General features: G+C 36.3%; 1 protein-coding gene across 2 annotated transcripts in view; it reads left to right on the forward strand.

Moving 5' to 3' along the window:
• The window catches only part of DAPP1 (dual adaptor of phosphotyrosine and 3-phosphoinositides 1), a 56,193-nt gene extending 43,483 nt beyond the window's left edge, over window positions 1-12,710 (forward strand). Inside the window, exons 5-10 of one of the 2 annotated variants that reach the window (XR_002943551.3) lie at window positions 1,262-1,309; window positions 2,618-2,680; window positions 3,375-3,460; window positions 5,639-5,726; window positions 11,785-11,951; window positions 12,343-12,710. Coding sequence is in view for 1 of the 2 variants with exons in the window: in XM_517361.7 (XP_517361.2) it covers window positions 1,262-1,309; window positions 2,618-2,680; window positions 3,375-3,460; window positions 5,639-5,726; window positions 7,725-7,793 (354 nt within the window). In the remaining variant the exon portion in view is untranslated. Of the gene's footprint in view, window positions 1-1,261; window positions 1,310-2,617; window positions 2,681-3,374; window positions 3,461-5,638; window positions 5,727-7,724; window positions 9,797-11,784; window positions 11,952-12,342 lie in introns of those variants that run through there. The other variant, XM_517361.7, reaches the window with a different exon arrangement.
• The last annotated feature ends 329 nt before the right edge of the window (window positions 12,711-13,039 follow it).

The raw sequence follows: 13,039 nt of genomic DNA on the forward strand, positions 1-13,039 counted from the left end.
TAATTCTATCAGGATCTTTTATACAACAATTTACTCCTAGTTATTTTGCCTCTACAGATTTTAACCTGCAACAGCCCAAAATAATTACTTTTTGCCATTCCTATAACACCTGAATTCAATTGAGTCAATTCAATTTATTTAATGTCAAAATAAATCACACCAATTATGAGATATCAAATTCACCAATATTGATTAATATTATTTAAGTGAACATTTAGGTAGTTTATCCTTACTTTTATATCATAAGATTTTAAAAGAAGTGTTTGCTTATTTCCTGCTTTAACTCTTTTTATTGTGGTAGAGATGGTTGTTCCTCTTTTTATTTGGTTGGGAAAATTCACCTCGGAAAAAAATATTCTGGAAATTACCATAGAAAGAACCTTGGTGTCAACCAAATCACTTCCCAATTTTTGTTAATTTTGTTTCTTACTAAGACATATGATGACATCACATTTGAACAAAATATTCTACCACGAATTGAATTTCTTGTGGAATTTATGAAATGATAAATTTCTTGATGTTAAGCTACTTGTCTTATGCAAATTTCTGTTCACACAATTCTCCACCCTTCCTTATATTTCGTAGGTGTTAGCTAAGTGTGTGCTATTATTTTTACGTTTGAATTAATGACAACATGAGTTAAAAGAACTGGCTCATTCTTATTTCAGATTCATTTTGGGTAAATCAGGTGTAAATAAATCTACACTCCTGACAGTCTGTTTTTTGGAACATGGATCTCAAGAGAGTGTGGGGGTGGGGAGGAGGATTATGTGATAAAATAAATAGTAAAAATGCTATTTCTAAGGTTCCCTCTTAAAAATTTACAAAGTATATTAGCATAATACAGACTCTGGGAAGCCCTGAAGTAAAAACATCCTTTTAGTTTTTTTAATCCAGTCTCCCGAACGTATTGACAGTAGATGTGTGCGTGTTTATGTGCTAATAACCCTGTAACAATCCAAACAGCTGGATTTCACATGACACACCTTGACAAACACAGACTTTTATAAGTGAAACAATGTCGTTTATTGTTTGCAAATTGCTAACTGGAGTTAGGAGCTACAGAATAATGCCAGTAGATCCAGTCTGAAAACAATCTCTCACAACACATGGAAGCTTTTCAAGTGCCTAGGTGAAAAATGATAGACAGTAATTTAAAGATCAAAAGCAAACATTCTTCATTTAAAAATAGGACATGAAAGGAAGGACAAACGTCCTGTTGTGACAGTTCTGGTCTTCACTCAGTGCTTTTCTTTTTCAGCTGGGCACCAAAGAAGGTTACCTCACCAAACAGGGAGGCCTGGTCAAGGTAAGGAAGTGTGGTTTTGCTCATGCCAGCCACAGAAAAAGAGAACACGTCATGTAGACTCAATTCTCATCTTGATAGTTTTTCTTGGAAGCATAATTGCCTGCTCATTTTAACCCATTTGTAATATTCACCTGACTCAAGAGTTCATTTTTATGGCTCATTAGTCAAAATTCTGGAAAATGACTTGACTGTTCTTTGACAAAGCCCTGCATAGGTGTAGCCTGCAGTTAAAAGTCAGTAAAACATAGTCCTCATAATGGAATGATTGAGGATGAAGATAGCAAGTTTACTCTAGAACATCTTTCGTTCTTTTTCTAAAACAAGGAAGAAGTCAAAATTGTATAAAATGTTTCTTTAAGGATAGGCCAAAAACATCACTGATGCTACTGAAACTATGTTATAAAATCCAAAGAACAACACAATTTAAGCTCTTACAAGTTCAGAGTATCCAAATGTTCCCCATTTATGAGACTGTATCTTTAGAATTCCTTTGTTTCATCTCAATGTGCCAAGAAGACCTTCATGGAATGTGTCTGCTCCTTCTCGTTTTAAGAGTCACGGTATTTAACCTCTCACAGACACTGGCATGCTTGGAATTAGCCTAAATAATTTCATTATTTGTGTCCCTTCTAGATCGAATGCTCCCTGAGGACAGAGAGTATTCATATTCATAGCATATTTATGTTTAAATCCTCTGTTACTTCTTTTAACTGGGCACATTGACACCCAGGATAGAGTAGGATGCTGTTTGTATATAAGAAGGTAACAGCGGGCAATGATGGTTTTTACCACTGATACCTTGGAGTTCTTAGGCAAGGTTTAGAATATCACGTGAGTCAGGGTTCCTAAACCTCAGTTTTGTTGTTTGTAAGACAAGAATAATAATACTGGCACTGTTGTGTGAGGATTGGATATAATATATAAAGCCTCCAATGATAGTATATCGTCCATATTAGGTACTCGAAGAACAATATTTATCTTTATTATAGAGTTAATAAAATGGAAATTGTAGTGGTTTGTTATAAGTCACATTGAATATTTATGATAGACTAATTCTTTTTGTATTTAAAAATATACTAATGATATATCTGCCTTCATTATGAGCTTAATGCATGAAATTATTTTAATTTTTATAGATATTTTGAAACTTTTTTCTCAGAAATGACACAAAAGAATTTTTTCAGGGTTATAGTATTTAATTTTTTAGATACTTTTAAAATGAAAGTAAATCATCTGGTTCAAATATTACATTCCTGTATTCAAAACTTTGTGTGTCTGTGTGTTTGTGTGTGTGTGTGTTTTTCTCAGACCTGGAAAACAAGATGGTTTACTCTGCACAGGAATGAACTGAAATACTTCAAAGACCAGATGGTGAGAAACATGATAATATATTTTTCCTTTAAAAATCAATTCTCTAGATGAAAGAAACTTAGGTCTTTAAAATCTCTGAAATTATTTTTATATCCACCTGAAATACCTAATAAATGATTGGAGATATGAATTCTTGATTCCTGAAATCAGCAGAGTTATTTTGCAAAGATGAGATGTATGTCCCAGAAATTGCTTTCTTGGATTGGCTAAACCATAGTTCCCCAGGGCACGTAATTCCCTCTGTTTAGGACAATGTAATTATTCTCTTGCCACTATTTATTAACTGTCTCTTTGCAGCAATTTGTCCCTTTATTAAAAATACAGTTTCTCCATTTCCCATGCCCATTTCATTAAGCCAATTTAAAATTATTTTTTCTCACTTTTCTTATATAACATTTCTAAGAAAGTAGAAGTTTTAAAAAATGAGAGAAAAATATACCTCTCTTCCATGTGTTAAAATCCATCTTCATCAGTAAATTGATAAAGGTAGTAACTTAATGCCCAGTTTTATGAAAGGCTCATTCCAAAACCAAGGACTTCCCTTGGTAGGGCTTTTCTATTGTCAGTCCTGTTAGTGAAAGGAAATTTGACAATTGCACATAGTGGAAGACTTGTGAGGGGAATAAGTGAGGGACAGATTTGTCTGTTTTTTTTTTTTTTAATGATGACATACGTTGCTTTTTATTTTATTTAGTCACCAGAACCAATTCGGATCCTAGACCTAACAGAATGTTCAGCTGTACAATTCGATTATTCACAAGAAAGGGTAAACTGTTTTTGGTAAGTTGTTTTATAAAGAAAACGTTTTTTAATGTCTTCTTGCCAGACACTTATTTTGGCTAAGGAATAGAAAGCTGTATATCTTAATGTCTACAAAGTTCAGATCTGAGGGGCATGCCTGCATGTAAGGAGTGTTTTCAGCTGAGTGTGACATAACACCTCATTTAAAGTAGCTTAAACAAACAGGCAGGTCAGCTCAGCTTATGTTGCGTACTGGAGAAGTATGACTCACATAGAGGATGCCATTCACATCTTAGACAATTTAATTTCTTTGAGGCTTTCTCCCTCATTTTATTTATAACTTTGTTGACTCTAATGATAGGTGATTTGTATTGTTATGACAATTTCTGGCAAATGGCACAAAAATATTTTGTTCTAACATAATCAGTATGTTATAAAAATGTTCTAACTGGGAGAAGAGTCTTGAGAAAGGAATGTCTTATTTCCCACTACCTTTTATTTTAAAGTTTTTCAAGCATACACAAGTTGAAAGACATACATTTGCATACCCTCCATAGCAGTTATTAATATATCTTACCATATTTGCTTCATCCTAGTCTATCCACTTTTTTTTTTTTCCTGAACCAATTGAAAGTAAGTTGCAGACATCATGGCACTTTATTCCTAAAGACTTTAGTATGTGTCTCCTAAGAATAAAATATCACATATAGGACTACAGTATCATTATTACACCTGAAGAAATTAATGTTAATTCTATAATATCAACTGAGAATGGGTGTCTTTTTAAAATTTGCATAGACATGCCCTGTGAGCTAGCAGAGCTTTATTTTTCTCATATATCCAAAAATCAGGAGGCAAGCAGCTATGGTGACAAGGTCAGGTCCAGGGTCTCTACTGTTCTCCTGGCCTTTTCTCATGCTGGCTACTTCAGGATTTGAGTGTCTACTACACCTGTAGGTCTCATATTTTCAACAAAGTACAAAGAAAGATGTAGGGATGATATCACCCGTGTCTGTCCCTTTTTTATCAGGAAAACCAATGTTTCTCCAGAAACTCCCCTATGAGACCGGGTGCCATGGCCATCCCCAGCAGCTGATCATAATTGGCTTAAACAAATTAGGATTTATTGCTTGGGGTTCTGTTAGCAAAAGAAAGGGATAATTATCTGTATTAATAGACAGTTAATAATGTCTCCCATAGGGAGTACCAAACAATGACAATGACAGAAACCAGTTTTCGAGTATATGCACTGTATCACTCCCTCCCCACCACTGCCCACTCACTCTCCACTAGACCTCACATCCAGGTATTAGCTTCTATGCACAGAGACTTACCTCTTACCTATTCAACTTTAATTGCTGGTATCAACAAAATACACTGCTTAGGCTTTAAGATATAGAAACCCTTCTGAAGGCTTTTTCACAAAAAGAAAAAAGATTTTTGGTATTTTTGCATCTCAACTGTAAGTACAGGAAGTATGTTCAGTATGTAATTTAGGGCTGACCTTATCGCTTACATAATTTTAACTAGGTAATCAGACACAGTCAAATGAAAAATTACTATACATTTAGGAAAAGTATTTTGTGCCAGTAGGAAAGTTCTTATTCCCTGCAGCAGAGACTGACTCTTGGCCAGAGATGGGAGAAATAACTAATTTAGTTTTATTGTCTCTTTTTATTGTCCCAATAGTTGAAATTGCCCACAACCACAGAAGGCAGAGTTATCCTTGTTGAAGCAAGCTAACACAAATGAGTTCTTTTTAGCAAACTTCTCTGTCTTGCCTATTCTTTGGATCATAGCACAAGTTTTTGAGAGATCTTTGAGAGATCAGCTGAATAAATACATAAGTGTTAGAGTTAACCTAAGACATGAACCACAAAAGGATCTAGGGGTGTCCTGAACATGTTTCTTTCTTCTTCAAAGTCTTATTCGAGTATATACATCTGACTTGGAATAATAATATGAATCTACAACTTCCTTAACATTTCTGCAGTTTGCTGGCAGGAATAGGTGCATATATACCAGGACTTCAAGGTAGTTACCTGCATCCTTTATCAATTCTTTTTTCCCTTGCAATACTCTAATTAGTGTTCAACTAATACATATATATATAATATATTATATTATATATTATATATTATATATATATTTTATATATATAATATATATATAGCTAATGATCTGCAATATCTTATGTTCTTTCTTTTGTCCTATTAGTTTGGTATTTCCATTCAGGACATTTTATCTCTGTGCAAAGACCGGAGTAGAAGCTGATGAGTGGATCAAGATATTACGCTGGAAATTGGTGAGAATTTTTAAGCCTTCAGATGTCGAGTCTTGAGAAATAACATGTTGATGATTTCAAACATATTTCTATCAAAAGAGTCAGACTAGACCCAAGAATCAAAGAGATGTCTGGGTGTCTACTTCCAGGCTTGCGGAACAGTCTGTTAATTCTTCTGGGACATGAGAAGAGATGGAGACAGGATCGTAAAAAAGAAAGAATTAAGCCATATTTGGGTCTTAGATGTAGAGCCTTAGCCTAATAACCACCTATCAGACTTCCTATAAGGTGTGTCAGTTAGTTCAGTTTTGTCTGGAGGGGGACATTTAGAACCAGAAGGTCTGACAGAGGAAAGCTGACATACTTCTCTAGTTGAAAAGCCTTTTAAATTGTTAGAGAAGAAAGTTTGCCAGAGGCACTTAGCTTAGTTTCCAGTGTAAGCATCACTTTGTGCAGGTCAAGGACAAAAGCTGATTTATTTTGTCTGCTCTCTGTATATCTCCCGAGGAGAAGACTGAGTGAGTACTTATAAAACTTCACCAATCTTCTACTTGTTTTTCATGTGCTTGCAAGTTAGTGAGTTCTTAGCCAAGAACTTGTCCTTAAAGCTGACTAAAATTTCCTATAAATACCATCTTGAAAACTTTGATGATTTCTTTTTTTCTATTTTTTTTTTTTTTTTTTGAGACAGAGTCTCGTTCTGTTGCCCAGGCTGGAGTGCAGTGGTGTGATCTTGGCTCAGTGCAACTTCTGCCTCTTGAGTTCAAGTGACTTTCATGTCTCAGCCTCCTGAATAGCTGGGATTATAGAAGCCTGCCACCACGCCTGGTTAATGTTTGTATTTTTAGTAGAGAAGGGGTTTCACCATTTTGGCCAGGGTGGTCTCGAACTTCTCACCTCAAGTGATCCACCAGCCTCAGCCTCCCAAAGTGCTGGGATGACAGGTGTGAAGCACCATGCCCGGCCAGATGATTTCAAACAAAATATTTTTCTTAATTATTTTTTGCAAAATTGTCTGATATATATGAAAATTCCTTTCTAGATACTGAGACTTTTGCTTTCAGTTATGTTTTCAGTTTGAAATTCAAATAAGTATACCATTCATTTTTAAATTCTTCCAATGTATTTATTATTCAGTGAGGGATAATTTGTCTTGTGAAACCTTTGCTCAGATATGAATTAATTTCTTATTGTTTCTATTTTTAATTATCAAAGTAACACAAAATCATTATACAAGAATTATAGAAAAATATATCAAGTATACACACTTTTAGACTTCTCTCTTTACACATAAATATTTAAAAGCAAAATTTAATCACTTGCTAGAAGTAAAAACCACAATGATGTACCACTACACACCCTTCAGAACGGATACAATGAAGACTGTCAATATCAAGTATTAGCATGAATGCGAAGGAACTAGAACTCTCCTACATTGCTAGAGGGAATGAAAATGTGTACGGCTACTTTGAAAAATTGCTTGGCAGTTTTTTTAAAACTATACATATACCTACACTATAATTCAGCATTTTCATGCTTAGGTATATCTAAGAGAAATGAGTGCATGTATCCACTAAAAAATGTTACAATAATGTTCATAGCATCTTTATTGATAATATACAAACTCCAAACAAAACAAATCACTTGCCAGTGTTCTATATTTGCTCACTTCACTTAGCAATATATTATGAACATTTTTCCATATTATTAATTTTAGATCTATATCTTCCTTTTAACTCATTGAATAGTATTGCATTTTATAGATTACTGTAAGTATTAGACCAATTCCCAATTTGTACATGTTTTAGCAATCACTTTACAATATGTGTCCTAAAAAAAATACAGAAAATTTTTCTGGACACATGATAATTAGCTTATAGTTGGGGGTGAGCACATGATAATTAACTTAGAGTTGTATGACATCCTTACTAATCAACATGTCTTATTTAATATTTGTTAGAAGCCAGGGTTCATTACAATCACTCAATAATGGATACACGTGTGTGTACTTTATTACAGTCACAAATAAGAAAACAGCTCAACCAAGGGGAAGGCACGATCCGATCTCGGTCGTTCATCTTTAAATAGATCTTTCTTGCCAAGGAATGCTCTGGCCCAGGAGCAAGGTGGAATGTTTCCCTGACGCTGTGATTTGCAGCAGGCTTCAAATGAAAACCGACTAAGGATTTTCTTTCAAAAACAAATCAGAAGCAGATGCTGATTGGGACCCATATACCACGTTGCTGACTCACGTTGCTGCCCTTCCATGATGTTGCCATCTCCTTGAGAACACTGAAGCAATCACCATTCTGATAGAAAGTGCTTAAACCACAACTCTTAGGTCTGCTCACTCTTAGAACACACAATGGAAGAGGAAAGGTTTTTGTTTTCACTCATTGTGGTCCCCAAGCCTATTGACACTAGTTGCCTAGAGTCCCACTGTGAGTCATGGTCAGCCTGTCTGACATCCAGGTTGTGCTATTAACCAAGAAGGAAACAGATACTTGGAGGCTTAGATGACTTCCGCAGGATTTATATTCAGATAGAAAACATCAAATATTTTCAGGGGAGAGGTTTTTTTTTTTAATTTTTCCCTCTTTATACAAAAAAAAAGAACATTTCCAAAACTAAAATAGAAAATGCTTGTGGCATTTATTTTCTCTTTTTAAAAGGTTCAGAAATTTGGCAGGTCCTTTGCTTCTAATGACAAAACTGTGAGAGCTAGATGTCCTATGGGCGATTAGGTAGTATAATAAAGGTAAATGAAGGTACAATTTTTAAACCCTTATTTTCACCCTGTTGGGGTAAATGTTTTAGAGAGTGAGAAAACATAAATTGAGAAAGGGTGATAAAGTAATAGATAACTTTTAGTTTAATAATAATTATTGTTATTATACTACTAATAATAGAGCACTTGTAAGCACTAAGTTATCTTTATCCAACATTTCTCCAAATGGACTGAAAGAAACTTTTCAAGGACAGTGTATTATAACAATCCCTTTCCCAGAATTAGTTGTATAGGGTTGGCCCAAGAGATATAAGAAAAATCTCGCATTGCTCCCTAAGCACCCCGGGCCTTATTAAAGAGCAACTTCTATTTCCAGTTGGGGGAGTAACACTAAAGCTACAAGAAATATGTAATAATGATAGGTAATAATGTGTTCCAAAGCTTTTTCAAACTAGAATAAGGAGACAAATAGAAGAATGAGATACTGATGTCCACAGTTCATTGGCAGAATCTAACCCCTTCTGTTATCTTTTTTAATACTATTTTTGTTTAGATAGAAGTTTCAAAGAAGATAAAAATGCTTGAAGAGCCTGAGAGTAAAAAGATTATGCTGCAAAGCTATGATATAAACTGCTCTTGCAGTCCAAAGGGATACCTGATTAAAGAAGTTTCTTATTTAAACATCTCAGACGCAAAAATTACATTAAATTTTTGTATATTTCAACAACATTTTAAATGTATTTTGTTATGTTTGTATTATATAGGATAAAGCAAATGTCAAGTTAAAATGTATTGTGTTGTTTGTAAAGTAAGAAGTTACTGGCCAGGAGCGGCGGCTCATGCCTGTAATCCCAGGACTTTGGTAGGCCAAGACAAGCAGATCACTTGAGGTCAGGAGTTCAACACCAGCCTGGCCAACATGATGAAACCTTGTCTTTACTAAAAATACAAAAATTAGCTGGGCATGGTGGCAGGCGCCTGTAATCCCAGCTACTCAGGAGGCTGAGGCAGGAGAATTGCTTGAACCCGGGAGGTGGAGGTTGCTGTGAACCAAGATCGCGGCGCTGCACTCTAGCCTGGGTGACAGAGTCAGACTCCGTCCCCAAAAAACAAACAAACAAAACAAAACAAAACAGAAGTTACAAATGAATACTCACGGATATGTATAGTTTTATGTTTGTTTTCTTAGAAACAAATGTGTTTCTTTGGGTGGGTAATATTGTGTTTTACTATGTTTACCTTTTATAAAACATAACCTGTTTATTTATATTCTTTGGCTTTGTTTATTAAAAAGTGTGATTTTGCTGTGCATGTACCATTTTGCTATTAAAATTTATTTTTAATATTTGTAACTTGAAAGAAATATACAACTGATTAATATCATAAATAGCAATGAAGAATTCACTTCAGTTAGACTATTAACCACAAAGGATTGGAAGTTGAAGAAATAGTCCAAGGCCTCAAGGAGTTCTTAGTTGAATATGGAGAAAACAATAAACATATATATATATATATATATATATATATATATATATATATATGTGCGTGTATATATATATATACGTATGACAATATATAGCAGTAAATAAGATCATTACTGTAAGAGAAGTACACAAAGCTATCTATCTGATGGAGCAGGTGCTTCAGCAGGGGATACAACAATTTGTTGGAGGGTTTTGACATGAAAAGGGTGAGCTAACATGTACCTGCTATGTAACTAGTACTAGACTAGGTGTTTTGCCTGCCCTCAGCAGTCCTGCAAAGAAATGATTCTAACTCCCAAGTGGAGCCTGAGGGTTCCTCAGCTATTTCTCCAAGTCCAGAAAGAGGGAGGATGTTTTGTGCCAACGGCAGATCAGAGCAGGGGAATATGGGAGAAAAGAGAGTGGGCTATCTGCATTATACCCTGTCTGCTAACAGGTATGAGCTTATCATTAAGACAAAGTATTCGCAGTTATTCTCAGAATTCCCTCTGGGAAAATCCTGGCCCACAGGAGCAGTTTTCTCTGGACAAATGGTGACACCAACATGGTGAGGGAAGGCTAATACAGATGGTCCCTGACTTACGATGATTTGATTTAGGATTGTTCAACTTCACAATGGGTCTATTGGGGTATTAAATGCATTTTCTCCTTATGATATCTTTGACTTAAAATGAGCTTATTGGAATGGAACCCCATCATAAGTCAAGGAACATCTGTACTGTTTCTGGGGGAAACCTTCCCCCTATGCCAGAACACCTGGACATCAGAGAACTCGGTGGGGCAGGACCCTTCTTTTCCCAACCACATGGCATGCAAGAGAGTGGGTTCCTCTCTCCTTATTTCTCACAAGGGCTTGGCATGCAGGTCAGGGCATTATGCTGTGTCCCTGTTTCAGGCAGAAAGCAAGAGAACTACTGTAAGGAGAAGGTCAGTTCTACTTCCTTCCCTCTCCACTACTTCAGATCCACTGCAGCAAATCCATGTTTCTACCAGACTCTTCCTAGCCAAGTATACTACACAGCAGAGTGCCAGGCTGAGCCTACGGTCTGCTCTCTATGAATTCAGGCTGTCTGACCATGATGTCAAGCAGAGTTTCTTAAACCATCTATTGCAAAGGATCTTATTTTCTTTCTTTTTTTTTTTAATTTATAATCTATCACAGACTGAGATTTCATAAAATTCAATAAATTTTTAGAAAAATCAAGAAAAAAATACAAATATCACAATCCCAGTTTATTATTATCAGATTCAACAGGCATAAAGTTACTATGTCAAATTGTTGTAAGTTTTTCAACACTTAGAACTGGCATTTCTGTACTTATCTTGCTAGCAAACAGTGTGCACAACAGCCCAGTCTGTGGACCACGTTGTGAGTAGCACAGGTCTAGCTGACTGGCAGGAAACAGCCTTCTTGAGAAAGAATTCACCTGAAGACAGGAAGGGTTGAGGTTGAGTTGCACATGCTTTGTTGATGGAATATAGGCATCATTAGAGGGGAAAGGTGATTCAGAGCACATTCTTGACTGTTACTCAGCCCCTCCTCAGCAAAATCTAAAAGAGCTATTTCACCAGTCTCCAGTGGCCAGACAATGAGATTGTAAGTTGTGTCACATTTTCAGCTGTGAACAAAGATGGCACCCTTGGCCTTAAGCAGGGGTTGTGTGCCCTTGTAGACAACAGCAGCCACAACCTGACTTAGCAGTAGCAACAATGGCCAGGGTTGTGGGGCATAATCATCCCAGAGAGCAAGAACAAAGAAAAAAAAATGGCAGATGCCATATAGTTTCAGGAGTACATGTGAAGAAGGGTCTATGAGGACTTCCAGAAATATCTGGGAGGCATTTGAGAATGACCATATTTTCCACAGAAAAAGCAAGATTGGAGCCAGAGAAGTTAGACCATCAGGTCCCTGATCCCATCCTACGGCTATTTCCCCAGTTCCAGATGCATCGTTGGTATAGCCATCCAGGCATACCTTGAAGATACTGCAGGTTTGGATCCACACCACCACAATAAAGCAAATATTGCAATAAAGTAAGTCACACCATTTTTTTGTTTCCCAATTCATACTAAAGTTATTGCTAAAAAAAATTATAATGATCATCTGAGCTTTCAGCAAGTTGCAATCGCTTTGCTGGTGGAGAGTCTTGCCTGGATGGTGATGGCTGTTGACTGATCAGGGTGATGCTTGTTAAGGGTTGGGGTGGCTGCAGCAATTTCTGAAAATAAGACAAAAATGAAGTTTGCTGCATCAATTGATTCTTCCTTTCCTGAAAGCTTTCACTGTAGCATAAGATGCTGGTTGATAGCATTTTACTAACAGTAGAATTTCTTTCAAAATTGCAGTCAATCCTCTCAAACCCTGCAACTGCTTTATCAACTAAATTTATGTAACATTCTAAATCTTTTGTTGTCATTTCAAAAGTTCACAGCATCTTCACCAGAAGTAGATTTCATCGCAAGAAACCACTTTATTTGCTCATCCATAAGAAACAACTCATCATCCATTGAAGTTTAATCATGAGATTGCAGCAATTCAGTCCCATCTTCAGGCTTCACTCCTAATTCTAGTTCTCTTACTATTTCCATCACATCTGCTGTTACTTCCTCCACTAAGTCTTGAACCCCGCATAGTCATTCATAAGGGCCGAAATCAAGTTCTTCTCCACTCCTGTTAATGTTGATATTTTGACCTCCTCCTGTAAATCACAAACGTTCTTATTTTTGTTTGTTCTTTGGGTTTTGCGTGTGTGTGTGTGTGTTTTGTTTGTTTGTTTTTGAGATGAAGTCTCACTCTGTCACTCAGGCTGGAGTGCAGTGGTGTGATCTCAGCTCACTGCAGCCTCCGCCTCCCAGGTTCAAGCGATTCTCCTGCCTCAGCCTCCCAAGAAGCTGGGACTACGGGTGTGCACCCCCATGCCCTGCTAATTTTTGTATTTTTAGTGAAGACAGGATTTCATCATGATAGCCTGGCTGGTCTTTAACTCCTGACCTCCTCTTGGGAGGCCTTGGCCTCCCAAAGTGTTGGAATTACAGGTGCAAGCCACTGTACCTGGCCACAAATGTTCTTAATGGCATTTAGAAGGTGAATCCTTCCTGGAAGGTTTTCAGTTCACTTTGCC

The sequence above is a fragment of the Pan troglodytes genome, chromosome 3, assembly GCF_028858775.2.
Source record: "Pan troglodytes isolate AG18354 chromosome 3, NHGRI_mPanTro3-v2.0_pri, whole genome shotgun sequence".
NCBI classification, from domain to species: domain Eukaryota; kingdom Metazoa; phylum Chordata; class Mammalia; order Primates; family Hominidae; genus Pan; species Pan troglodytes.